The sequence below is a fragment of the Chaetodon trifascialis genome, chromosome 21, assembly GCF_039877785.1.
Source record: "Chaetodon trifascialis isolate fChaTrf1 chromosome 21, fChaTrf1.hap1, whole genome shotgun sequence".
Classification (NCBI taxonomy): Eukaryota; Metazoa; Chordata; class Actinopteri; order Chaetodontiformes; family Chaetodontidae; genus Chaetodon; species Chaetodon trifascialis.
In genome coordinates this window covers 14193307-14217561 of record NC_092076.1, presented here as the reverse complement: position 1 = coordinate 14217561, position 24255 = coordinate 14193307, and the positions used below count along the sequence as shown (strand labels likewise).

The 24255-nt window shown below is 45.2% G+C and overlaps 2 protein-coding genes across 6 annotated transcripts in view; one reads left to right on the top strand and one right to left on the bottom strand.

The window, feature by feature from the left end:
- arhgap17a (Rho GTPase activating protein 17a) overlaps positions 1–21577 on the top strand; it is a 27742-nt gene extending 6165 nt beyond the window's left edge. Inside the window, exons 2-21 of the mRNA XM_070991449.1 lie at positions 1999–2038; positions 6166–6270; positions 7029–7105; positions 7805–7916; positions 8441–8517; positions 8638–8755; positions 9585–9653; positions 9843–9924; positions 11016–11143; positions 12910–13021; positions 13488–13569; positions 13745–13825; positions 13907–14020; positions 14222–14313; positions 14865–15012; positions 15349–15484; positions 15560–15687; positions 16479–16627; positions 17111–17653; positions 19286–21577. Coding sequence (XP_070847550.1) covers positions 1999–2038; positions 6166–6270; positions 7029–7105; positions 7805–7916; positions 8441–8517; positions 8638–8755; positions 9585–9653; positions 9843–9924; positions 11016–11143; positions 12910–13021; positions 13488–13569; positions 13745–13825; positions 13907–14020; positions 14222–14313; positions 14865–15012; positions 15349–15484; positions 15560–15687; positions 16479–16627; positions 17111–17653; positions 19286–19425 — 2533 coding nt within the window. The 3' untranslated portion in view covers positions 19426–21577. The remainder of the gene's footprint in view (positions 1–1998; positions 2039–6165; positions 6271–7028; positions 7106–7804; positions 7917–8440; positions 8518–8637; positions 8756–9584; positions 9654–9842; positions 9925–11015; positions 11144–12909; positions 13022–13487; positions 13570–13744; positions 13826–13906; positions 14021–14221; positions 14314–14864; positions 15013–15348; positions 15485–15559; positions 15688–16478; positions 16628–17110; positions 17654–19285) is intronic.
- grid2ipb (glutamate receptor, ionotropic, delta 2 (Grid2) interacting protein, b) overlaps positions 20872–24255 on the bottom strand; it is a 35566-nt gene continuing 32182 nt past the window's right edge. For all 5 annotated transcript variants that reach the window (XM_070991444.1, XM_070991443.1, XM_070991445.1 and 2 more), the window contains one exon: positions 20872–24255. In XM_070991444.1, the coding sequence (XP_070847545.1) occupies positions 24184–24255 (72 nt within the window). In that variant the 3' untranslated portion in view covers positions 20872–24183.

Here is a 24255-nt window from a genome sequence, read left to right as displayed (position 1 = left end):
CTTGCGCTCTGCCCGGGCTGCACACAGCCTATTTTTGCCTCTGTGACGCGGTGCTTTTTGGGGATGGGTCACACAAGTGTTACCATAGCATCAAACACAAGTGTCTCAACATGTGTTCTGGTCGGTCAGTTGGAATCAAGTCAGTGCAATATTTGCAAATCTCATAGTTTCAATGCGTGTTGAAAGTCAGCTAGCAACCCAGCAAATAGGTCTTGTAAATGTAGGCTATGGGGGAAATTATTCATATGCATCTAGACATACTAAATGATCTGTTCACACAGGCGGTGTGTGAGTCATAGCTGTGTATTCATGAAAGGATAAGTCTGCTTGATGAACACAGTGGTTTTTAAGATCGGGCACTCCATAGGACCACATAAAGAGCTCCTCAGCATGTAGACTACACCAGAACATGGATTCCAGATTGTGGCTTTATAATCACGCACGGTTTGTGTATGTGTTCAACATAAAGCGTGGCTCACTTTTTTTTTTCCGCAGCAAGCTCGAAGTCTTGTCTGTAGGTTTCTGTGGGCTATAGGTCCTCACTCTGCACGTGTGACCTCACCAACTTGGCTATGGCTCTCCTCCAGTGAAAATCTTTCCATTCATTTGCAGCCTCTAGATTCCTCTGGTTTGGCACTTTTAGGAGTTTTTAACCCCCAGCTCCCCAAAACATCTCTATATTTATATTTCTTTCCTTGGAGCCCCCAAACTGTCGTCCCTGCTCCGTCAGTCTCTTTTTGTTTCTCCCTGCCTGTGTTGTAATTGAAAGCAGCTGTGACGAGGTTACTATAGTTCATAGAGAGCAGCTTTTGGAGGAGGGCCCAGGCTTCATTTCGAGCTCCAGTTACCCAAAATGCAGGCAGGCGACTGTCTACAGGTCACAGGGCTGAAAGTTTGCACATTAGTTTGACGCAAAAATACCTGCACATTCTTCATTCTGTGTGACAGTAAAGAGACAGAAAGCTCGGTAATAGTCACGTGAGCGAGAGGATAGAGGGATTTTACTGGTCTGCTCATTAGCTCCATTTCCTGGGGAGTATTACGCAGCTCACATTAGATCGGTTTGCTTGCCCATGTCCTGCCTTACTGAAGTTACAGCACGTTTTACTGTATATCCGCAGGAATGCAGCAGTTCTTTTACGTTAACGCTAAACCATGCGCTGAGAGCTAGCTCATTATGCACAGAATCTAAACATTCACCAGTCTGTCAAGTGGTGTCGACATCAAACTAAAATTCACAGCTATAACATGACGCAACAGCCGTCATAATTGGACAGTTTGTCTAGTGGTAATAAATTCCCATGCTAGTTCTGGTGTGTTTTGGCTTTTTTGCTAAATGAGTCAGTCTTGTGGTTCATTCAACCCCCAGTAGCCACAGAAGCCATCAGCCCCGTGTGAAGGTGTTGATAAGCAGTCTGAGCTTATCCAGTGTTTCTCAGCCTTCTCCCTTTAAGTGAATCTAATCTGTCTGACCTCTCCAAGTCCAACTATTAGTTTGCTATTAATAGGCTCAGGCAGAGCAAGACTGCGTGGCTACCATGTGCACGACACTGTGAGCCCTGCTAGCTGGGGCTTAAGGAAATCAAAACTTGTTGAACAGCAGAAACATGCCTTCTGCAGTGTGTCTGCATCTGCAGTGTTTATTATCAGATACAGTTCAAGCTTGTGACAGCTCATGCAGCTGCAGCACTGTGGTCTACAATGAGTCATGTCTTGCCTCCAGCCTGGATATCAGCCTGTTACTGGGTTGATTGAGCCATGGCAACCAACTAAAGAGACCCACCCTCCGTTGAAATATTCCCACAGATGCCCAGGTCAACACCTGACTCTGTTTTAGTGTTGAAGCTGAGCGTGGAAACCAGTCTGTCAGTAGCAGTGTCATTTGTCTAGCAGATACTTTCACCGTGACTGCACAGCATGTTTAAGTACAGCTCCTTATGTGCTATCGTTGTCTGTCGGTGCTAATCTCTGCACTCTGTTGTCTTTTCTCACCCACAGAGCGGAGAAAACAGAAGTCCTCAGCGATGACCTCCTGCAGGTAAATCATTAATCTGACTGACAAGCTGTGACCAGCTTTTAACCATGGAATGGTTTGCATCTGTTACACGGACCAGCCTTATCCTGTTTGAATCAAATCAGTTGGTTTCATAAAACCTCCTGATGTATTTATGTATACAAGTATGTTAAATTAAATAATTGGAACATGTCAGCTGACCATGTGGCGGTCAGATTAGTGTTGGTGGATTCCTTCGTTGGCATGTTCACTTTGAAATTGACATTTCACATTGCTGCAGTTTTGGAAACTGCCTATTGTTTCTCCTATATCCCACTACTCATGCATGTCCACCTCGAGGACACACAGCCCGCCTTCTGCCCCCTGTTCCCCAACCACATGAACCCAGCCACACCTCATGGAGATCTGCACTCTACTGAATTACAATGATGTGACCTTTTTAAATGGCATAATTATACAGGTGAAGTTATGACTCTCGCTTCCTGTCACGTAGGCACCAGCAATGTCTCTGGTGCACAACTTTGGTTCATCTACTCTCACATATTGCTGACAAAATGACAGAATAGCAGAAAAAAAGCTCTTGTCATGTGCCATTAATATGATGAACTTGGCAGTCAAGTGATAGGTCTTGTTGTAGTTTGTGTGTCACTCTCTGTTACACTTAATTATATTTTTTTCTTTAGTATAATAGTTATAATCTACGGCTTCTTCCATATAAATCAACACCAACTTGCTAGTCTGTGACTGATTCAGGCATCAGTTATGCAACCTATATTTGTCTTACAGAGGCCTTTTAAGTTTCTACTCTCAACACCTGTTAGATTTTTATTCTTTCTCAGGAAACTCATCTGCTACACTTCTGCATTGACTTGCCTTAATATTACAATATGACCTTGACCACTTCTTAGAAGAGGCAACAGAACATGCAACATTTAGTGTCGTGTGCTGATCGGGCCCAAAAGTATGCCAGCTAAACAGCAGCTGACATCACTTATTAGATCCTCCTCTGTGATTGCTAATCAGTGGGTTCAACTGGTGTGGAAATGAACACCTGCAAAGTCTTGAGACTGTTACTGACAAGGTTGAGAAGCAATATGTGGTGACAATGCCTGAAGAAGCTCTACAGAGGCCAGTGTAGATGTGAGTGTGTCTATGTAAATGACATATCTGCATAGCTCTGTGTGTGTGTGCGTGGGAAAGCTGCAGGTGGGGTTGGGACAAAATACTGGCTGCTCAGCAAAGACATTCCAACAATGAAGATAGTCATTGTGTTTGAGTGCGAGGTGTCAGAGACATTAGACTCAGCTGGCTTTACATTACTCCATGTGAACACCCAAATCCACAATGTCCTGGCACCCTTTATTGTTATCATTATTCCCCACCTTTTTATAGCTGGTGCATAAACAAACAACACCCCGTCACTCTCAGGTGTCGTAGGCCTTTATATGGGCAAAGATGTGATTGAGTGACAGCTAGAACATCACGGCTAGATTTAGCATGAGTTGCTGTAATGCAAGTGGACAAGCGAACAGTGGCGACTGACCGCTTTAGGGTACTTTTCACTCAAGAGAGGACGTTATATTAAGGCTGACAGTTGACTTTCACTGTTCCTCAACAGCACAATTGTTCTGCCTCTGTCTAGAAATCAGCCATTGGGACTGTATTGGGAAATCAGCCATTGGGACATCTGAGTCTCACTTCATAGCGATGCTGTCTGATAAAGGAAAAAGGGAGTAATTCCTGAGATGGCTGTGTCGCTCGTTGACAAAAATTCTCACTTTATCCTTTAGTTAATGGAAAACCCATCCTGGGATATTAGTGTTGTTATGTCAGCTATATTCTCTTCCTTGCTTCCCACTACAGATGGGGTTGTCTTTGAAATTTCTCTACACGCAACGTGCAAACTTCATTTAATCACTGTCATCTACAATGTCTTGAGAAGAAATGATAAAGGGGAAGCAAGTGACCATTGGAAGCACCATCTGAGATTCAGGAGGTTGTCTGAGTTTTAGCTATCCTTAGCTCACCGTGTCATACCATCTGATGCTGCACCCAGCCACCTCTGTCATCACCCAGTGGGTCCCTTCTTTTGATGCCATTTGCATTTTAGGTGTGAATCTTTGGCCTTTGGCTTATTCTTAGCACTTCATCTCAAGCACTTTTTTTTAACATGGTCCTCCAGCATTCTTGTGCCAGCTGTGCATTCCTCGCTGCTCCCCTGCATAGCAACTCATCCACAGGGGTGTACCAGAAATACCACGCTGCCTGCTTGCACACAGCCTTGTAGTTGAGTGTAGTCACCGAGGGCATTTTATAAGGTAGCAACCAGCTGTTTTGAACACTACTGTCACACATCCCTAATACATACAAACAGTGTTTTGATTGCCATCAGTGGCTCGCTGCATAATTCCACCCTTAATGCGTCATGCTGTGTTATTTTTGCTCATTCTGGATATGTCCAGACATGTTAACATCCTTTCTCTTAGGAACCAATAAACAAACCGTCACACAGACAGACACCCTCTCTGTCTCTTTTTTTTTTCTCCCCATCTATCTCGCTCATTATTGGGATTCCCTGCTCAGTGACGCATCGTGGGATTGACCGTGTGTTGACATCACATTGCAGGAGGAAAAACACACCCTGCCTTTTGGCCTAGGCTCTTCCACTCCTCCGCTTATTTTATTTTTTGACTGTATGGTGTTGTGTGTCTAACCCCAGTTTGTGACAATGAAAGGAAGAAGAATACACCCAGTGCCATGTATCCCAGACATTTCCAGTCCACCCACACAGGAACATCGTCCCTCTTAGAGGACAGGGAGGGGAATCCCCTGCTTGTTTTGTGCCAGGTGCTAACTGTGCTGGGTGCACTAAGTATTCCCAAGCCTGTAGCCTGTGGAAGCAGAGTGTGTACTTGTGGGAGTGTTTGTTGGAAGTTTGTATTTGACCCAGCTGTTTTGGGAATGCCGGGGGCCACCACGGGTCGGGAATGACGTAAGAGCGCGAGAGCAGAGGGAGGGAAAGGAGAGGAGGGGGCGGCGTACGGAGGCGGATATGTGCTGTGGAATTCCTGAGTTCCGACTCCATTCTGTTTTTGGAACACAATCGTCTGGTATTTGGTTGATCCTCCCTCTGCATTTGTCTCTCTCTGTTTCTGCTCATTTTGCTCTTCAGACCTCAGTGTTCCCATTTATATTTGGAACGCTGTTTGTCCCGACTTTTGAGTACATGTTTGTCCCTTTTGAGAGATTTTCAGACTCCCACTTACTCTCATCAGTTGTCGTTTTAATTTTAAAGGACACACCTGTTCTGTTTGGAGCTCGCGTGTGGAATCTGGTTTTGTACTTTCTCACAAGCACTGCCAACATAAACCAGTTCTTTACATCGTCAGACTACGTCGGCCAGACTGTTAAGTAGACTCCAACAGTAACTTTCAATCATCAGTTCTATTCATGGGTTTGTAACAACCAGGCTAATGACTCGACTCTGACTCTCCCAGTCAGGCACCTGGCGTGACAAGGACAGTGAATAGTCACCCTGCAGAGCTTTAGTTGGCCTCTGTCAATGACAGTATTATATCTCGTCAGGCAAAAAGCACAGAGTGGATCTGTGTAGTTAGGCGAGCAGACAGGAGAAAGCCTGTGTAATCAAAAAGACCTTTTTAAAGCCAAGGAACCCCTCGCTCTCGCTCTCAGCCCAGTGGCTGTTGCCATAGAGACACTTCCGATGAGTCATGTGTTTGAAAGATAACATTCCAGCGTTGTTCCGCGGGGACAAGCCTTATCAATCATGCATGACCTTTGACCCCTGTCTCCCTCAAGGCAGCTACAACACAAATCTCAGCATGGAGCTGGACCTCATCAGCCATCGACACTGCAGACTCACTGTTGTGCTGGTTTATAGAGATAATGTTCATGATGAGATTAAGCAAAAGACAAACATGGCAGGATTCAGTCCAGTCCAAGTTCTTAGGTTTATCAAAATAAAGCTTGTTTTGTGTTTTAATGTGAAAAAAGACACATTCCTACAACAAAATGCTTAACTTTTTATAAAATGAACTTGTCATGTAACCTGCAGCTTATGAAGTATTGCACCTAATTTACGATGACATGACATTTGGTATGTGTGCTTGCACGCTTTGTCTTATGCACAGATTGAACGGCGCATGGAGTTGGTGCGTGTGGTGTCCCACAACACACACAAGAGGATGGTGTCCTGTCTACAGGGACACATTGGTGCAGACGCAGAGAAGAGACATGTAAGACATCAAGCTTTTCACAGCAAAACATTTGTCAAGTAGCTCCAGCTTACCTTTTAAAAACAAACCAACCGGATCAGTCAGCTGTTCCAGGATGTCTAATAACACCATTTTTAATATCGCCTCCCACGCAAAGTTTGAGTTCTCATTGTTTTCAAAGTGTCCACAGTAGGCCTTCAGTCCATGATATGTCTTTTGTGTTTTCTACCCCACACCACCCAAAAATGCACCACAGTCCGTACCACGCCTCTATACAGGAAATGGTCAGGTAAAAACACTGATTACTTATTCCACCTCTCCGGTTCTCGGAACCGCTCGCTCCATTTCCCATTCAGACATCTGTCATCTTTATTCACTCTGCATGAAACCTTTACCTTGGGGATTCTGTGGTAAAAACAGGATGTTGAACGCTCGTAGATGTTTTGCACAAATGTGAGCTGTGCAGCTGTGAAAATGAGCTCCGGTGTGGTCGTTTGATAGCTGTCTCACTTCCCTAGTTTGCATCTTCAATCCCATTAAACGTCTGTATTTTCCTCCTTTGCTCAGAAAGCTCTCTTCCTCTTTCCTGACTGAATTTACTACTCAATGGAAAGTCCTTGATGAATTTTCCATTGGCTTGAACATCAAATACTGAAGAAATGGGTACTCTTGGTCCATCTGCATAGTTTAAAGTAGTCTATGTCAATATGACAATATGAGTCAATATGAGTCTAATCATTGTCTGCATCTGTCCCCCCTTCCACACACACACACCACAGAAAAAACTTCCTCTGACTTCACTATCCCAGGCCATGGTGGAAGGCGGAAACCAGTTGGGAGAGGACTCCTTAATAGGGTGAGTTTATGATTGATTGACAGGCCGGATAACCAATTACTCCTCTGTGGCAACTGTTGCTAATGCAGCAGATGCACCCCAGGGAGCGTGAAATATGAGGCCACGCATTCAGGCCGAGCAGTTTGGTTTTCTGTCGACGGGACTTTCAGTAGTTCCTTAAATGAGCTTCAAATCATTTGTAGTGACTGAGAGCAACACACAAAACAGGAGCAGACAGACTGGAGTTGAGGATCTAGAAAGTGAATGTCTCTAAATGTCTGTCTGGAAGTAATGAGGAAGGGAAAGTACACCGCTTGGCCTGCTAGTGGATGTGATGCATTCATGTCAGCTGTCAGCTTAGACGGTGGTGTTCTCTTTGTGTATTTAAGGCTTTTGGGTTTCATTGGCCCAAAACCCTGATTCACAAAGATCATCTTTCACTAGGTCACTGTGTGCTCCTGCTCTGGGCAGATAAAAGGATGACATTACAGTAACCTTGTTTTGCTCTCAGTTATTGACTGGGACAGAGACAGAGCTGGTGGCCCAGATTCCTGTCCCTCTGTGATGTTATGTTTTGTGAGGAAGATGTGAGCTTACACTGGGTGAGGAAGGCCTCACATCCTAACTGAATAGTGCTGATGTGATAATGACACATGGTTAGACTGACTGTGATGATTTTAACACCCCTCTCTCTTGTTGTACTGGTGCATGCGTTAACAGGAAGATGATGGAAGTGTGCGGCGAGGCAGAGAACCGCCTGGCATCAGAACTGATGCAACATGAGCTGCAGATAGAGAAGGACGTTCTGGATCCCCTCAGCCAACTAGCAGAGGTAAGAAGCCTCACACCTTCTGGACATAATAGTAACTGAACACAAAGTTAAATATTTAAAATTCTTTCATAGCTCTTGGCTTGTTTTGAAGTGCAGTCACACCCTTACTATTTGCTTTCTTTGGTCTAATAATAGTGGAATAGATTATTTAATAGAATTTTTGTATTTCTGTCTTTTGGCTTACACTGCGCAGTAACAAATATAGGTCACATGGACAAGTTTGTTCCACTTTTAGCCTGTTTTGGTAAGGTGATCCTGTGAGTTTGGAGATGGAGAATTCAAAACAAACTGGTGCCAGTCCGGGTAGCATTAGCCAAACATGAGGCCTTTACTCTTTGTCATTAGAGGCTGTGGTTTGCCACCTGTTCAGTTTGCTATGCCAAATTCTCCAAACAGGACTGACTGTGGGCTATCAGGCGTCTGTATCTTGGTGCCCGTCCACCTTGCGTTTTGCGTCGTTTCTTTGTCATTCTACCCTCCCAGGCTCATTCAGCTCGTGTGTGTTTTGGATATATCTTTTGTAGGTGGACATTCCCAACATCCTGAAGCAGAGGAAACAGCTGGCCAAGTTGGTGCTGGACTATGATTCTGCCAGAGCGAGGTTTGCACACAGCTCACTGCCACTCCTGACTTATGTCCACATCAGTCAATTGTTTCCATATCACAGAGTTGGTTTTATCCCATTTTTTCCCCCCAATTTTCCCTACTTTTTCCTACTCAGATGGTTGCAGGCAACCAAGTCAATAATCTCAGGAACAAACACTCAAGCACTGACGGCCAAAGCTGACCTACTCAAGGAGGAGATGGACGAGTCCATGAACAAAGTGGAGCTTTGCAAGGTAAACATCATGAAAAGAGATGACTGGTGTCTGTATGTGGAAACTATTGCTTGTTTATCAAGATCAAAGCTGTTGTGCTGTCAGGGTTACGTTGCATTCATGTCATGGAAGATCCTTTTTTAGGTGTTAAAAAAACTTAAAAAAAGCTTGATGTCGTAATATGCTGCTGACAACCCTCTGTAGATGAAGACAGTGTATGATGCTAGAAAAACTGGTGTCTTTTATCCTGAATGAATGGATGGACAGAGGTCATTTATGGCCTCATGAGTTAAAGAAACTGGAAGCAGGCCTCATCCGAAGTGTGAACTGGGCAAATAAAATGGACTTCCCGAGACCCTTGGGCCCTTTGACCCAGTTTGCTGACACACACAAATGACTGAAAGTGCCCCGTCAGCTCAGTGTGTGTGTCTTTGCATCTAATGAACTGAATCATTGGCGACTGTCAGCGTGGAGCGTCTGCCTGATGTGTCAGGTTTTCTGTGCAGGAAGCGCAGAGCCTTGTGTTTCCCCTTCACAAGTTCTCCCTCCCAGCCTCGCTGAGTCCTTCCAACAGCGGGAGGATTTATGACTCACGTAGTGCACAGACCAGCGGCTTAGCTGACCGCTGACGTCTGTCCTCGTGCCACCTGAAATACACATTCAGTTGATGGATGACACTGCGTAGTGGAGATGGACGAGCTTTATTAAATTAATAGCAGTTTAGAGCAGCAAAGCGACTCCTTGTCTCACTCATTGCAAAGTCACATTGAGACTTCGTCTAGTAGTATTAACATTGTGGCTATCGTCTTTCAGCGCTCTAACTGTATAAATTCCTGTCTTTATTACCCAGGATCAACTTGCTGCAGACATGTACAGTTTTTTCTCAAAAGAAGGGGACTATGCCCGCTACTTTGTAACAGTGAGTACAGCGTGTCAACAAGCCAAACATGTGTTTTTGTGGGAATGTTCACAGCTGCACAGGAACTGGGGAACACAGACTTGGCCAGCCATTTTATTTACTTTGCTGTCATGTCTTTTACTGCTTGTCTGATTTGACTCAACCCCCCCACACCCCCTCTATTTCTCTCTGTGGTTTTTGTTTCTGTAGCTCTTAGAAGCTCAAGCTGATTACCATAGAAAGTCTCTCACTGTTCTGGAGAATGTCTTGCCAACCATCCAGGCACAGCAAGGTAATAACACATGCAAACACGCACACACACACACACACACACACACACACACACACACACACACACACACACACACACAGCTGTTTAACACACAACACTGCGGCAGAGGTCCACAGGAGAGAACTGTGCGCGGTGCAAGATACGGGACCTCTTTCCATATTTCCTGGAGAAAACATGCGTGCCTTTTCCCAAGCGACAGCCCCTGTTTTTCTTTGGTTCCTGTGTTGTTTAGTGTCCCTTTAAACAAGCCTTTTCCTGTTAGACACCGGAGGAAGTTTGAAAGCTATCCCAAAGGTGTGCTGACGAGTAGTTGCTAGGAGGAGAAACAGTTTCTTATTCACTTTTCCAACTGGCTTCAGAGATGAAACCACCTTCTGTACCTTTCAATTATATCACTCTGGTCTGTTTTCCTAACTTCTGGACTACCAGAAGTTGTTCCACTTGCAGTAATTGTTAAAGGCCACAACTGAGGCCCAGATATTAAAGAATAGTCTTTTGTTTTCACCGCTTTGCCCTCCAAAAGTAATCAAATTTTCCATTTTGCCAACATAATGTCTCCTCTCCCCAGCTCCTTCGCTAGGGTTTTGCCTTTTTTGCAGTCCTGAAGCTGTGTCTTATTCAAGGAGCTTTTTTTTTCTGTGCTAAACACATGTGGTTTAAACCAGACAAGCCTGGTCTCCCAGCATGTGGCGATGACTCACGAAATCCACACACACACACATACCCACACCCCTTCTCACATCACACCCACCTGGTTTTTGCAGGCTCTTGCTCCTCTGCCTCCCTGTTTACTTGCACATTAGCTCTCACACACACATGCAAACACAAAGATGACTGAACAGTCATTCCTGCCGGCTCGGAGCATGTGGTTATTATTTGACGGCACCCTGTGGGGGGAATGAGGGCTGGTTAGGAGCTGGCCTGGGGGGGAGTAGTTGACCCAGAAATCTGCCATCCAGACCAGTAACAGGCTGTTTCGCACCGAGTCCCCAGTCCTTAGAAATAGTCTGCAACAGCTTCATTGCAACGTTTGTTTTATGTCTTGTATTGCTGCCTCATTGTTCACCATTAATTTCTCTCTTTGTGTTCAGACTCGTGGATGGAGAAGCCTGCGTTTGGCACCGGGCTGGATGAACACCTGAAAAGGAGTGGAAGGGAGATCGCACTGCCGATAGAGGCCTGTGTCATGATGCTTCTAGAGACCGGCATGAAGGAAGAGGTAAGCAAGTTAAGACAGAGAGGTGGGGAGATTGGGAGAGATTAGACAGGAGGAGTAGAAAGAAACCTGCCCTGTTTGTTCATAATTATTCAGCTGTTCGGATAGAAAGGTGGAGGCATTGATGTGTGTGATAAAGAGACTGGAGAAATAAGTGCCATGGTTGCTTCAACTACTGTTACGTGGGTGTTTGGAGCAGTGTGAGTAACTCTAAAAATGATGTGTGTTTTCGTTGTCGCATGGCCTTATGCTCAGATATATGGAGAGATAGATAGAGATAGAGCCTATTGTTCCCCATTATAGGAAATTTGTTTCTGCAGCCTTTTTTTTATACACTGTTATAGATTGATCAGTTAATCGTGAAAACAATCGTCAAATTAATGGATAATTGAAGTAATCGTTAGTTTCAGCCCTAAATCCTCCTCCTCATTGGCTCTAGCTTCTCAGAAGTGGACATCTACGGTCGTGAATTTTAATATATTTGTGTTTCGGTCTGACAAAAGAAAACATCTGAAGACGTCCGATGTCACTTGAGCTCCAGGAAAATGTGATGTTTCACTATTTTCTGGCATTTTATACACCAGATTATGTATTTAAAAGATAATCTGCAGATACACAGTTGTACAGCCCTAATTTTGATGTAGCTCATTGTTTTGGTTTTATGACCCGCGTACTTACTCAGCTAAGCCTCAGTCCTGCTCATCAAACCTGTTTTCAGCAAACATGCTCTGATAAACCCAGTGTACAGCATCTCACCAGCATCCAAATCTGTCGTGTCTCTGGCCAGCTGATGAATCAGTAACAAGACAACTGTCAACAGTGGTCATACGTCTGGGCCAAAAACTAATTAAAGCAACTTCTGTGTTGATGTTTTGGAGTCAGATGTTTTGAAGGTTCAGCTTTAAATGATGATCAGGAGACATTCATGCTTTAGAGGTCACCCCTTATCTAAGTCCAAGCTGATTCCCTGTGCAGTATTTTATAGCGCAGAGTGAGATTTCGTTTGCCTTATTGAGTTGAATGCTCTTTTGTTGTCATTGTCTTTCCATGCATGTATAAAGAAACGCTGGCGTAGCTCATTAAAAGTCACATGGAGCTGTGGCTGTGATTAGCGGCTCCACTGGTAATTTACATAATTGACACCAAGCTGTAAATTATTTGTTCACATGAACATGTTAAGACTCAAGGCGGATAGACACACTGTAAACAGAGGAAACTCCTGTTTTTCTGTAACGCTGTTCCAAAGAAGCCGTCACCCGTTACGCTGCAGCGATGATATATGAAATGTTTTTGACGTCCCCTCCCCAAAACAAATTTAGAATACAATAGAATCTACTTGTCTCCTGTCCATAAATCAGATTCCTCTGTGTGTGTGTGTACGTGTTGGGCTAAAAAGAGCTAGAGAGAGTGCAAGTGTTAACTGCAAAGCACATTATTTGTCTCTCTATTCATTCCCTGGTGAGTCCAGTCTGTGTTATTATGGTGTGAAGACCGCCTTTGTTTATGTGTCAAAGTAAAGAGCTTGCTGTGCTGTGAGTGGTGGGTGTGTTTGTTTGCTTGCTTTAAGGTTTCATTATGCGCAGCTGGCAGAGGGAGTTTATGTAGTGGATTTATACAGAGTCTATCTGTAATGGAGTGTTGCAAGAGTGTGTGTGTGTGTGTGTGCGTTTCAGTGAAAGCACAGGCTCTCGTGTGCCTGCTGAATGCCTGCATGCGTCTTTGTTGTTTGTCGCTGATGTTACTGTGGTTTATTTGTCTTTGTGTGTCAGGGTCTATTCAGAATCGCAGCAGGGGCGTCCAAGCTAAAGAAGCTAAAGGCAGCGCTGGACTGTTCCACATCACAGCTGGAGGAGTTCTACTCTGACCCCCACGCTGTCGCTGGTACGTCCCACACCGGAGCTGTGTTTCTTTGTTTCTTGGTTGTTACTTCGAACAAATCTCTAATTTATAGAAACTAGCCTTGTCCATCCCAGGCTTTGGGCGAGCCTGAAAACCTCTCTGAACCCCTGCACTTCCTGTCCAGGAATTCACACGATATCCAAAAACTTTCTCACAGCATCAGCAATTATTTCTGTTCTCTCAGATTTCCTTTTTGCCTCAGCAGCACAGCTTATTACTGTGCTCAGAAAGGCAGAACTTAACTTTGTCCTCGCAAAAACGATGTTCATCATGCTTCCTACCCTTACTTCTTGACTATTTTCTTTCTTAGATGCTTCCTCGTGACTTCTGTACTGTATTTTACACTTTACTAAATGTATTTGATATTCTCTAACCAGTTTGAATGATGTAATGTTTGTTTGGAAAAGTTGCTGAAATATTCAAAGTATCTCTGGATATGTGATTTCAGGAGCGCTGAAGTCCTACCTGAGGGAGCTCCCTGAACCTCTCATGACTTACCAGCTTTATGATGAATGGATCCAGGCATCCAGGCAAGGCTCCCAGTAACATTGTTACTGGGAATAACATGTACCAATATTGAGTGGACCAATTACTGTGCAGCAATGAGAAATGAAAAGATAATTTATTTTGGACATTTGGCCATCTGGAGACTGGACTAATGATGTGCTCTGCTGTCAGTCATCTTTCATTTTCTATCTTTTCCAGCGTGTCGGACCCAGACAAGAGGCTCCAGGCACTCTGGGTTGTTTGTGATAAGCTACCAAAGAACAACAAAACCAACCTGAGGTTAGCTAACAGCAATGCTTCAGTTCCTCCTGTGGCAGGTAGCAGTGTTTCCACCGGTGCTCATGAAGTGTTTTCATGCAGGTATCTGGTGAAGTTTCTGGCCAAACTGGCTCAGGACAGCGAGGTGAACAAAATGACACCGAGCAACATCGCCATCGTCCTTGGACCCAACCTGCTGTGGGCCAAGACTGAAGGGTGAGAGTGGATTGAGAGGAAGATAATACTGCTAATACAGTATTACATGTTAGTTACTGTTTAAAACACGAGGAAGGTGATGATCCCTGAGAGGCGTGGTGGAGATTTCTACAAACCATAGTCTGTTATTTTAGCTTGTTTCAGCCACTCATTATGTTAGAAAGCATCTCATTTTTGCTCATCTGTTTTGTGTTCACCCAGGAGTCTGGCTGAGATGGCTGCAGCTACCTCTGTGCATGTGATGGCCATCGTGGAGCCCATCATCCAGCATGCTGACTGGTTCTTTCCAGAGGGTAGGTGCAGGGTTTCCTCTGCGGCACTCATTTTTCAGCATTCCTTGGAGCCAATCGGGGCCTGTTTCGTACCAGGGATGCACAGTGAATGTGACTGATTTTAACGAGTCTGTGGTTCATACTGTGAAGGTCATCTTGAAGGCTGAAAACTTACAAAACAGATGTCACCCAAATCCAAAAGGATATCACAGAATCAAAATCCCTTTATGAGGATTTGTTCCTCCACTGTCGTCATGAGTCTCACACAGAGAGACCAGTTGTGCTTGACCTCGGCTGACTCCTGGCTATTTCTGTGGGAGATTCCTCTCACAGTCTTTAGACTGTCTCTGGAAGCATTGAGGCCTGTAATTACCGCTTGGTATGAATCTACGCATGACTGTCTCTTCTGTGATGGACTGTTGACCTGTGAAGGATGTTTAATTTGTTGTGTAATTCAACTGAAGTGGGTGATAGTTCAACTCCCTTCTCCTTCCCTGTAAGTCCATCTGCTTCAAGTTTAAACTAGTAATGAAGTACTTTGTTTGGGTAAATCTTCTTCTCTGCTCCTTCAGATGTAGAGTTCAATGTGTCCGGCATGTTTGCGATGCCCACGCCCGCATCCAACCACAACAATCACCTTGACTACGACTGTGGCACCATGGAGAGGAAGAGGCCTGTCAGTATGGTGGGACCAGAGAACGACACGGCCCGCAAAGACAAGTAATCGACCCGGAGTTGCTCAGTAGCGTTACAACCTTGGAAACCTCTGAGTTTCCAAGGTTTCTCTGGCCCATGATATTTGTTACTTACTCCAATTAATTGCTTTGGAATTAATTTAGCTTTTTAATCCAGGCGCTTTTTCTGGTCCTTTTCTTCTGCTCCTTGTTAATTTTGGGGGTACATCTTTATTATAAAATCCTTAATGCTGTGTTTTTTTCATGACTTCTCTCTGTGCTCTGGGGTTATGGTGATTCTCTAATCTAATCTGTGACCTTCTGATCAAAGCTTTGGTGTTTTTGTTCCCCCCCTCACTGTCTCCCCGCTCTCCCTGTGTAGCACCCCTAACAAGCACTCGGACCACACCCTCCGTAGAGGCAGTAACACCTTAGGTAGAAAGCAGCACACTTCACCTGCCTTCCAGCCTCCTTTACCCCCTGTGGAGGCTCCAGGGCAGGGGCACGGGGCCGGGCAGGTCCCCCAGCCCTCAGCTGAGCCCCAGCCCCAGCCCCAGCCCCAGCCCCAGCCCCAGCCCCAGCCCCAGCCCCAGCCCCAGCCCCAGCCGCAAGCTCCACCAGGGGGTTCAGGGCTTGATGCTTCCCAGCATAGTTTGGCACAGGGCCTGGCTGCTCTGGCAGCCGCTCAGCAGCTTCTAGCCCAGCACACGGAGGAGCTCAGGTAAGGGCTGCTTCTCCGCATCTCTGCTGCTGGTGGAGAATGACACAGCATGCCAGGCAGACAGCTTTTATGCTTTCAGTGTTGATATTATGGGAAGACATTAGGCCCTTCTCGGATGAGGTCAGTCTGATTGGCTTCTCGGAGTATAGCGGATAATTAATGCATGTTTCACTGGGGATCTTGCAGACACAGCCTCTTCTCGTGGTCACTGTGATTCAGCTTTTTGTTTTTCTAGCTAAACCACAAGTTTTCTTACACCACCACCAGTTCCAGCTATGCAGACTGGTCTGAGTTCAGCCTACAGGCACAGCACAACAATGGCTGCTGTCATTCTGCTCACAGTCACTCGCAGGGCCTCTCGATTTCTCATCCCTCTGCCTTCCTCCCCAAATCACTGGAATCAGCAGGAACTTCACACTAACTGGCCCAAACTGCTTTGAAAAGCCTGGACATTGGTGCCTGTTATGCAACAGCTGAAGGGTGTCTTTGATTTAGCTGGTGAAAGGACAACATTCATATCCAGACAGATAACACTATTCATTTCAGCATTCTTTTGGTCCTACAGACTGTTGGGAAGGTACAGTTGGATGAGACGCACAGATTAAATCTGTGATGTTTATCATTGCAGCAGTGGACACGGTAGATAAGTTTGCTGTTTGAGACTGTGCTGTATCTATTTTAAAAGCTCAAATGTTCAATATAGAGCGCCCATGAGTGGACGCTGTTGTATAAGCAGCATTTCAGAGAGCTTGTGGGTTTAAAAGACTTTCTTTTTTCCTTCTTCTCTAAAGCAACCAAAAGCTACGTGACTCCACCCCTGCCCAGACCCCTCTGCTGCAGAGGAACGGCTCTGGTGGAGGGGGCCAGGCTGCAGGGCAGCTGGGCACTGGGACGTCAGGGGCTGGATCCATGGGGCCCAGTCCGCATATGATGCGCAGAGGTAAGAGTTTCTAGAAAGGCCGTCAGTCATTCAGGTCAGAAGAGGTGTTGAATTTAAGCAAACTGGTCATGAAAGCAGTGTTTTCCTCCATTGATCAAGTTTATCATTTCATGAAAATCTAAGAATGCTAATGTCTCTTTTTGATCACTTACAAACTGAGACCATTGTGTAGCCCCAGCCCACAATTATCAGCTCATAAGACCTTAAAGAATGTCCTCTGTGTGGTTTTACGTTTGCGTTGTGATTCCTAAGTTCAGCCTGAAGTCAAAGCTTGCAGAGCCACTGTTTATTTGACCATTTATTGATTCACATTTTGTCCTTTTTGGCCCTTTAAAGAAATAGTTTGACATTATGGGAGTTAGTTCGGCATATAAACCACTATAAAAAGTGTAGTTTTTAGATTTCTGCAGCATGTTTACTGTCAGACAATAGATTTTTTATTCTTTTCTTCCAATGATCACAAAATTCCTCATCACATTTCAGGTACCAAGAAGCAAGCTCCCGCCCCTCCCAAACCAACAAACCCTCCACCCAGCCAGCCCTGTAATTCAGTGAACCACGCCTCCTCCTCAGGCTCATCCCAGTCCCTCAGCCCCACTCCCAAACCCCTGGCCAGCCACTCGCCCACCTCACCCACCTCTCCCACCGCGCAGCCATGCGCCACACCCAGACGCCACTCCAGTAACCAGCCCCCGATCCAGGCACCCAGCCATCCACCCCCAGAGCCTCCGACGCAGGCCAGCCCTCCGACGCAGCCGGCGTCGCACGGCCAGCCCGGCGGGGACCAGCGGAGCGCCGACCCCTCGCCTCCGGGCACCCCGACCCCTCCAGACACCCCTCCTCCCTCCACGACCAACCAGGATGCGGTCGCTCCTCCGTCCCCATCTCCCTACCAGTCGGGCTCCCTCCCCCGGCCGCGGCCCGTCCCCAAACCGCGGAACAGACCCAGCATCCCGCCCCCACCCCAGCCCACCACGCCGGCCAGTGACACCAATGGGATCTGTGCCACTGCTTACAAGATGATGGGTGAGTGTTGTCTCATGTCATTACTGCACCTCAGATGTTCTGCTTTTACTATTCATTCACTGCAGAACACTAATGTGCTCTGTTTCTAATAGCCTTGCATTGTAATACGTCCACAGATTAAAGATTCACCGGTGAGAGGTTTGTTCTTAATGGACCTTTTCACTGGCAGCACCTGCACTTTGTGTTGTTACCCATCACCACAGCCATTTTGTTCTGCCTGCTGCCTCTCTCGGATATTATTTACTCAGCCCTGATGCGCCACTGTCACACCGTGGATCAGTTAGTGAGGGACCCATTCCTGCTCTTTAATACTACCCATATTGAACAGAGAGGCTGCAGCACACAGGAGGAAAGAGGAACTCAGTAGTCTGAAGATTGAATATTACAAATTACTTACTTATTGCTTACTGTATCTCAGATTTGAACCGAATTTGCAAAGGAAAATGCAAATGACAGCTGGTTTCCATCCACTACTGTAATGCGATTCCTAGGAGTTGGTTCATAGAGATAAGCAGTAGGTGGCGCCACTTCTTTAGTCGGAAAACCAGTATACCACTGCAGAAGACAAGGGCGCAGCAAGACGATGCTGATGGAAGGAAACACAGATATTGTTTTGCAAATTCTGAGTTTGCTGCATCAATATATCCTGACACAGACGTTATATGTCTGTGAACCAACAGGCATGTTTTCGCTCCCTCCAGTGGGCTCATATGTTCACCGGCCATCTAATACACAACTTCATATTAAATGTCAGGAATGGGTGCTCCAGTTAGACGGTAAAAGGCCGTCTATGCAACATGACCTGCTGTGGTCAGGGCTGTCATTTATCATGAATCACTCGTCTTCACTGTGAAGTGAGACCATCAGTTTTTGTCCTGTTTTTTTGATGTGAAGCATTGGATACTGTCTGTAGGTGTTGTTATGATAAACCAGTGTCCCCAGCATGCGTAGCTCTGCCATGCATGTTTGTAACTTGAATGTTCTCGTCACTGACGTCCCAGCAGACGATGCACACACACATACAGTCGTTTTGGATCTAACACGCACAGTTTAAGCTCTTTTGTCAAGTATTCAGATGTAAATTGGGGATTTCCAGCTCCATTTTCTCTGCTCTCACGACGGCCTCAGCTCACTTCACTTTTTCCATCCGCTTTCACTGCTCGTGGCTTGCGGCTCACGGTCTCTGGCCGAACACCGCCACCTGCTGTTCAGACGCTCACCCTGACCGCTCTGCCGCTCCATCGCCGAGCCTCTGCTGCTCTTTGGGCTTATGGAAAATATTACACGGCTGCGTTGGATGGCATGATTGCACCAGCTTTAAATGTTTTCATACTCCAGGAAGAAGCTGCACGTGTTTGTGATTATGGCCATTGTTCATATAATGTGACCTTAAGTTGTGGATTTATCCTTGTAGGATGTGAGTGAAGGGGTCTGTGTGAGCGCCTGCATGCATGAAAAACATCAACTAACAGTAGCTGAAATGATCTCTTCAAGTTAATTTTATTCTATTTATTTTAAGATTCTTTTGTAATGTTAAATTCCTCCCTTTAAAAGCATGTTTGTGGTACTTTACTCTTCGCTCTCTGCTCCATGTGACATGTGTTTCCCTTCATCTTCTCTCTTGCTCTCCAGACCCGGCAATGTCTTTCAAAGGGCTGAGTCGAGCGTTGGTCCCTGAGCTCGCTGTAGACCAGCAGCCAGCGACGGCCTCCTCCTCCTCCCTGCCTCTTCCCAAAGACTGTGACCTGGACACGGAGAGCACTGTCCTATAAGGAGGAGACGATGCCACGCTCTGGTCCAGCGCCCCCCCACGCATCTCTTCCCATCATGCACACCTCATGTAGTCTGCTCGCATTTCATCCCGGCCCGTATCTGCAGCCCTCCTCACTGCCGTTACACTTCCCCAGTCCAGCCTGTATGATGGACATCAATGTGACATAACGCAGCGCCTGGCAGCCATGATGGAGGTCCGCAGCTCTTGGTAAACAGTGGCTATGATAGTAGATTGTTTGTGTGGCTGGTGCAACAAATAGATAAAGTTAACACGTGGTGATGCTTTGAGAGAACAGGTACACCTGTGATGGTTTAACTGGGACATAACGCATTTAATCAGCTCGTAAAAGCATCTGATGTGCATGCTAGCTAACATACATGGCATTTACTGTAGCAGCTCCTACACGCACATTAACATCACTGAGTTACATAGTTCAGGTTAGCCTCATATATGAGCTGTAACGTAAGTAAAAACACCAAAAACAAGCAGTTTTGGGAAATTGTGATGGGCATTTTTCACAGCTTTTGGACATTTTACCGACCAAATGATTGATAGAACATAATCTGCATGCTAATTGTGAATTGCTCATAAACTGACCTCCAGCCTGTTTTAGCCATTCTTTACTCACGGCGAGTCCTCCTGACCTCCATGATGGTGTCAGATGTGGTCACGAGGAGACGTGTGGCACAGAGCCTCTACGCTGCACCACACGCCACCTCTTTCTTTATACTGCGCCCCCTGCAGACTGAGCTCCAGACAATCAACAGCGAACAGCCGAGGACTGCGGCGTCGCCAGTGACGCCGCCAGACGACCGTGTTAGCGATGATGCAATGGAAGAGTGGGGTGTGAGGGGGTCGGGAAGGGTGAGAAACACCAAAATCTGGACTGATGAGACTCATTTGGAGTTTGGTATGAGGTGTTTTGTACTTTTAATGTTGGAGATGGTCTAATAAGAGGTATTTCTACAGCACGGGGGGGAGGGCAAAAGGTCAGCAGGTGGAAGTAAAAACCAAAACTGTCGCTTAGAGTGTAGCTGGTGACTGCAGGTTTCCAGTCGTCTCAAACACTTGATTTTTGTATCACCCCCCCCCCCCCCCCACTCCTGTATTTATTCACAGATTTCCAAACACACATTCCCTGTGGCTTGACGTAATTAATGCAGTCTTTAAATGTAAATCATGCCTTATCGGTTCCTCCCAGAACCACGTCTAAGCATTATATATTTACTGTAGGGAGGATGCGCTTGGCTCCTGTTACTACAGTATTTCCAAGAAGCTGTCTTGGCAACAAGTATGTTTCAGGGATGTAAGGAAGGCGATTGGACCCTTTGGATGGAAGTGTTGTACGGTTCCGTATCGGTCCACAGAAGTCGTGTATTTAAATGTGTTTTGGTTGATTTCTTGGGGTTTGGAAGCAGAAGTAGCAGCCTGAACACAGTCAGTATTTTGTGTTTTTTTCCACCGACATTTGTGTTTCTCTCTGGCGTCCGCCGGGAAGTTACAGCAGGCCGTGTGTGAGTGAATGTAGTGAAAGGACAATTCTTACCAGCCCCTTCATCCTGAACAGAAAGACGCATGAACAGCTGATGTTGCACTCGGCCATCCAGTGGTTTCCTGGTCAACTGGTTTAGAGGATTTTTTATTATTTTTTTCCCCAGTCTTTCCCACTGAGCTGAGGACACACGGCGCTGTGAATCCTCAGTAGTGATGTGGTGTTAGATTTGTGCCAGGTCAAAAGATTTAAATAAAAAAAAAGAAATGCTTGTGTTGTATTTTCTGTGTAAGCTTTGCTTTTCGGTTTTTTGGATGTGAGACCCAATACGGTACCAATGGAGAAAGCCTCGGATGCCGCAGGTGCCCTGAAAATGAGTTTTGTTGTGTTTCTCAGAGACAGTTGAGTGTTACAGTCCCCTCCTTTCTCTCTTTGCTCCGTACCTCGCTGCCTTATCCCTGTGCATCAAGAGAGCTCGGTGTCTCCGCGCTCTTGAAGACGGACAAATGCCATTAAACTAGAAATGATAATGCTGCATTTTTAAGCTCCATAGTTTTGTATGTATGCCGTCTGGTGAGCTTAAATACGGAATAAAAATATGTAATATGAATGCTTGGTTATACCCCCTTTCCAAAGAAAATAAAGTATATGAAGAAACTATTTGAATCTTCTTGTGGTTTATGTTTGCTTACAGACATATTTTGACTTTTACTAACCAATATGGCTCAAGCTCCAAAAACATGTTTTCCACATAAAGGAATTAAGTCTAATCTTTTTAAGGCTAGTTTTGACAACTGACTAATTGTTTCATTTTTCCAGTTCCATCTTGTTAAAAGGAGAGATTTGCCGCTCTTCTTTGTCTCACCCTGACAATGCTGAACATGCTGATGCTCAGCAGGTATGATGTTTAGCATGTTCACCATTTCAATGTAGCATGTTAGCAAGCTAATATTGCTAATTAGCACTAAACAGCTGCGGTGACACTTAAAATAATCTGCCATACACAGTACAGAAGGGAGATTGGGGTTATACGGTGAAACAAAAACCCACATTAGTTTATAGATCATTCATCGGGAGACACAGATAAGTCGGGCAGTTCTCACTTTCAAGCATGATATTTCTTAGATCAAAAACACATCCTTCATTTGAAAGCATTGAACAAAACATAAAGGTAAAACAGTCACAGAACATGAGCAACTTCCCATGAAAACATAGAAAACAGTTAGAAAAGGGAATCTGTAGGCAACCAATAAACAAACCTAATCAGACTAACAAACTTAAATATCCAGGGAGGGTAAATGCTACCAGCTGCACATCTTAATACAGTAACTGCACCAACATGCAATTGATTTGGACAAGAAAAACACTGTTACCACACTCGTAGCAGCTAGGTTTGCATTTTTACGAGATCAGAGTCCCCTCGTAAGGCTGACTAAAGCTGCGAATAAAGAAGAAATAAAACGGTCCTTTCCTGATGACGCACTTGATTAAGAAAATAAACTAGGACTCAGAGGACGCACGAGCACGCCGTACAAAAGGATGAGCGGTGCATAGCAAAAAACAAGAAATTTACAAACTCATCAACATAAACACAACACAGCTACAGGTACACTGTAGATGATGTCATGAGATCACCATGAGGACCAGAAAAGCAGGAAATGACCATTTAGAGTAAGTTTTTTTTCCACATGCATTTGATGTTCATTCATTCTGCAGCCGGAGAAATAGAACTATGAGCCGTCCTCTCAGCCCTCTCACATTAAACCTGCCTGAAAGATGACCCTAATTGTGGGGAAAAGATTGGCTTTTCCACCCACGTGTTTTTCTGCAAACCGGCCTGATTGCACAGATTTCAGCGCTGTTTATTATCAGGAGTCCAGCTGCGATGACTGGAGTCTAAAACTCAAGCAAAAAACAGAATGAGGTTTCATCCTTGATAACACTTGAAGCTGAGGCTAAAGCTAGCCATGACCATCCACTGGTTTACTAGCAGTCAGGTGGCGAACGCCATGTTTCTATGGATACATCTCTCTCTCGTCTAAAAATACTGACAAGTACGGAGGCCAAGTAAGGCCAAAAGAATTAGAAACTTTTAATTTCAGCTCCGAAAATAAACAGCTGAATTTGAGCAAGGCTTCCATAGAAATTTGTGAACCCTGGAAATAAAAATAAAAAACTTGACCAACTGGAGGTTTCATAGGGGGAATTCAAATTATTTAGCTTCAGATAGAGAGTACTTCACTGCTATAAATTGAATTAAAATGATTGGATTACGAATTAAGTTAAAACGGATAAAAATTCACAGTTATGTGTTCTGCTGTTTAATTTTTTTTTTTTTATCTTTATGGCCTTATTTTGCTTCCATAGTTTGCCTGATTGTCGGGAATTTAGAAATGTAATACACAGTCTCCTGCAAGGGGCGAGAGAGACCCACAGCTGGGCGTGGATGACTTTGACTTCAGCTGCATAACAAGAGGAAAACTATCATTTTTTTAATCATTCCTGTGACAGGTGCCCTATAAATTCACAGTAGGTTAGATGAGAATAACCACACCTGTAAGTCAGCGATGCGGATACATGATGTTGGAAAATTACTATTTTTAAATCAAATCCTGCGGTATGGGAGGCAGTGAACGCACCACCGTGTGAACAGTCTGACCTCTGAGCAGCCAGCCGGGCTCTCCGCTAAACCACCCTCGTGATTCCAGATAACTGTCGTCAGCCTACATCTACGCTTAATCTTTACAATTTTCAAATATGATCTGATAGAAAATATAAACTTTATATAGTCATATATTAAACATAACAAGTAATCTGTAAATGTTCAGACCAGCGGGTTTCGCTGCTTACATCTCATTTTAACAGAGCGTGAAGATGCGCTGGAGCGATCACATACGCATGGACGCTTTCTCTCGTGTGTCTCTTACCGTCTGCTCTGCGAGGCGCATTAAAAAGAGACGTAAACACAGTGAAGACTGGTTTGAGTCGTCAGTGTGCGGTGAGTCCTGTTGACCTGCGGACACCTGAATGTTCCTGCTCTACCCAGCACCTGAAATAACAGCAATGCTGCACACGGGGCGCTCATTAACTGTTGTGATTATCTACACGTAGATACAGTGTATTTCCATTCTGTTTGCTATAGATGACGTGGTCTCTGTGTCTCTGTGTGTGTGATCTTGGCACTTTGGTTGTGGAGAGCAGAGTGAAAAATGGAGGCGACCGGCCTGTCGGTTCGGCCCGACGTCCGTCCGCTTTTCTTTGCTTCTACCAGGCCAGAGGGGAAGACAGTCTGGGGCTTCTGGGGTTTTCTGGAGTCTGGGTCTCGCTGAGAGCTCT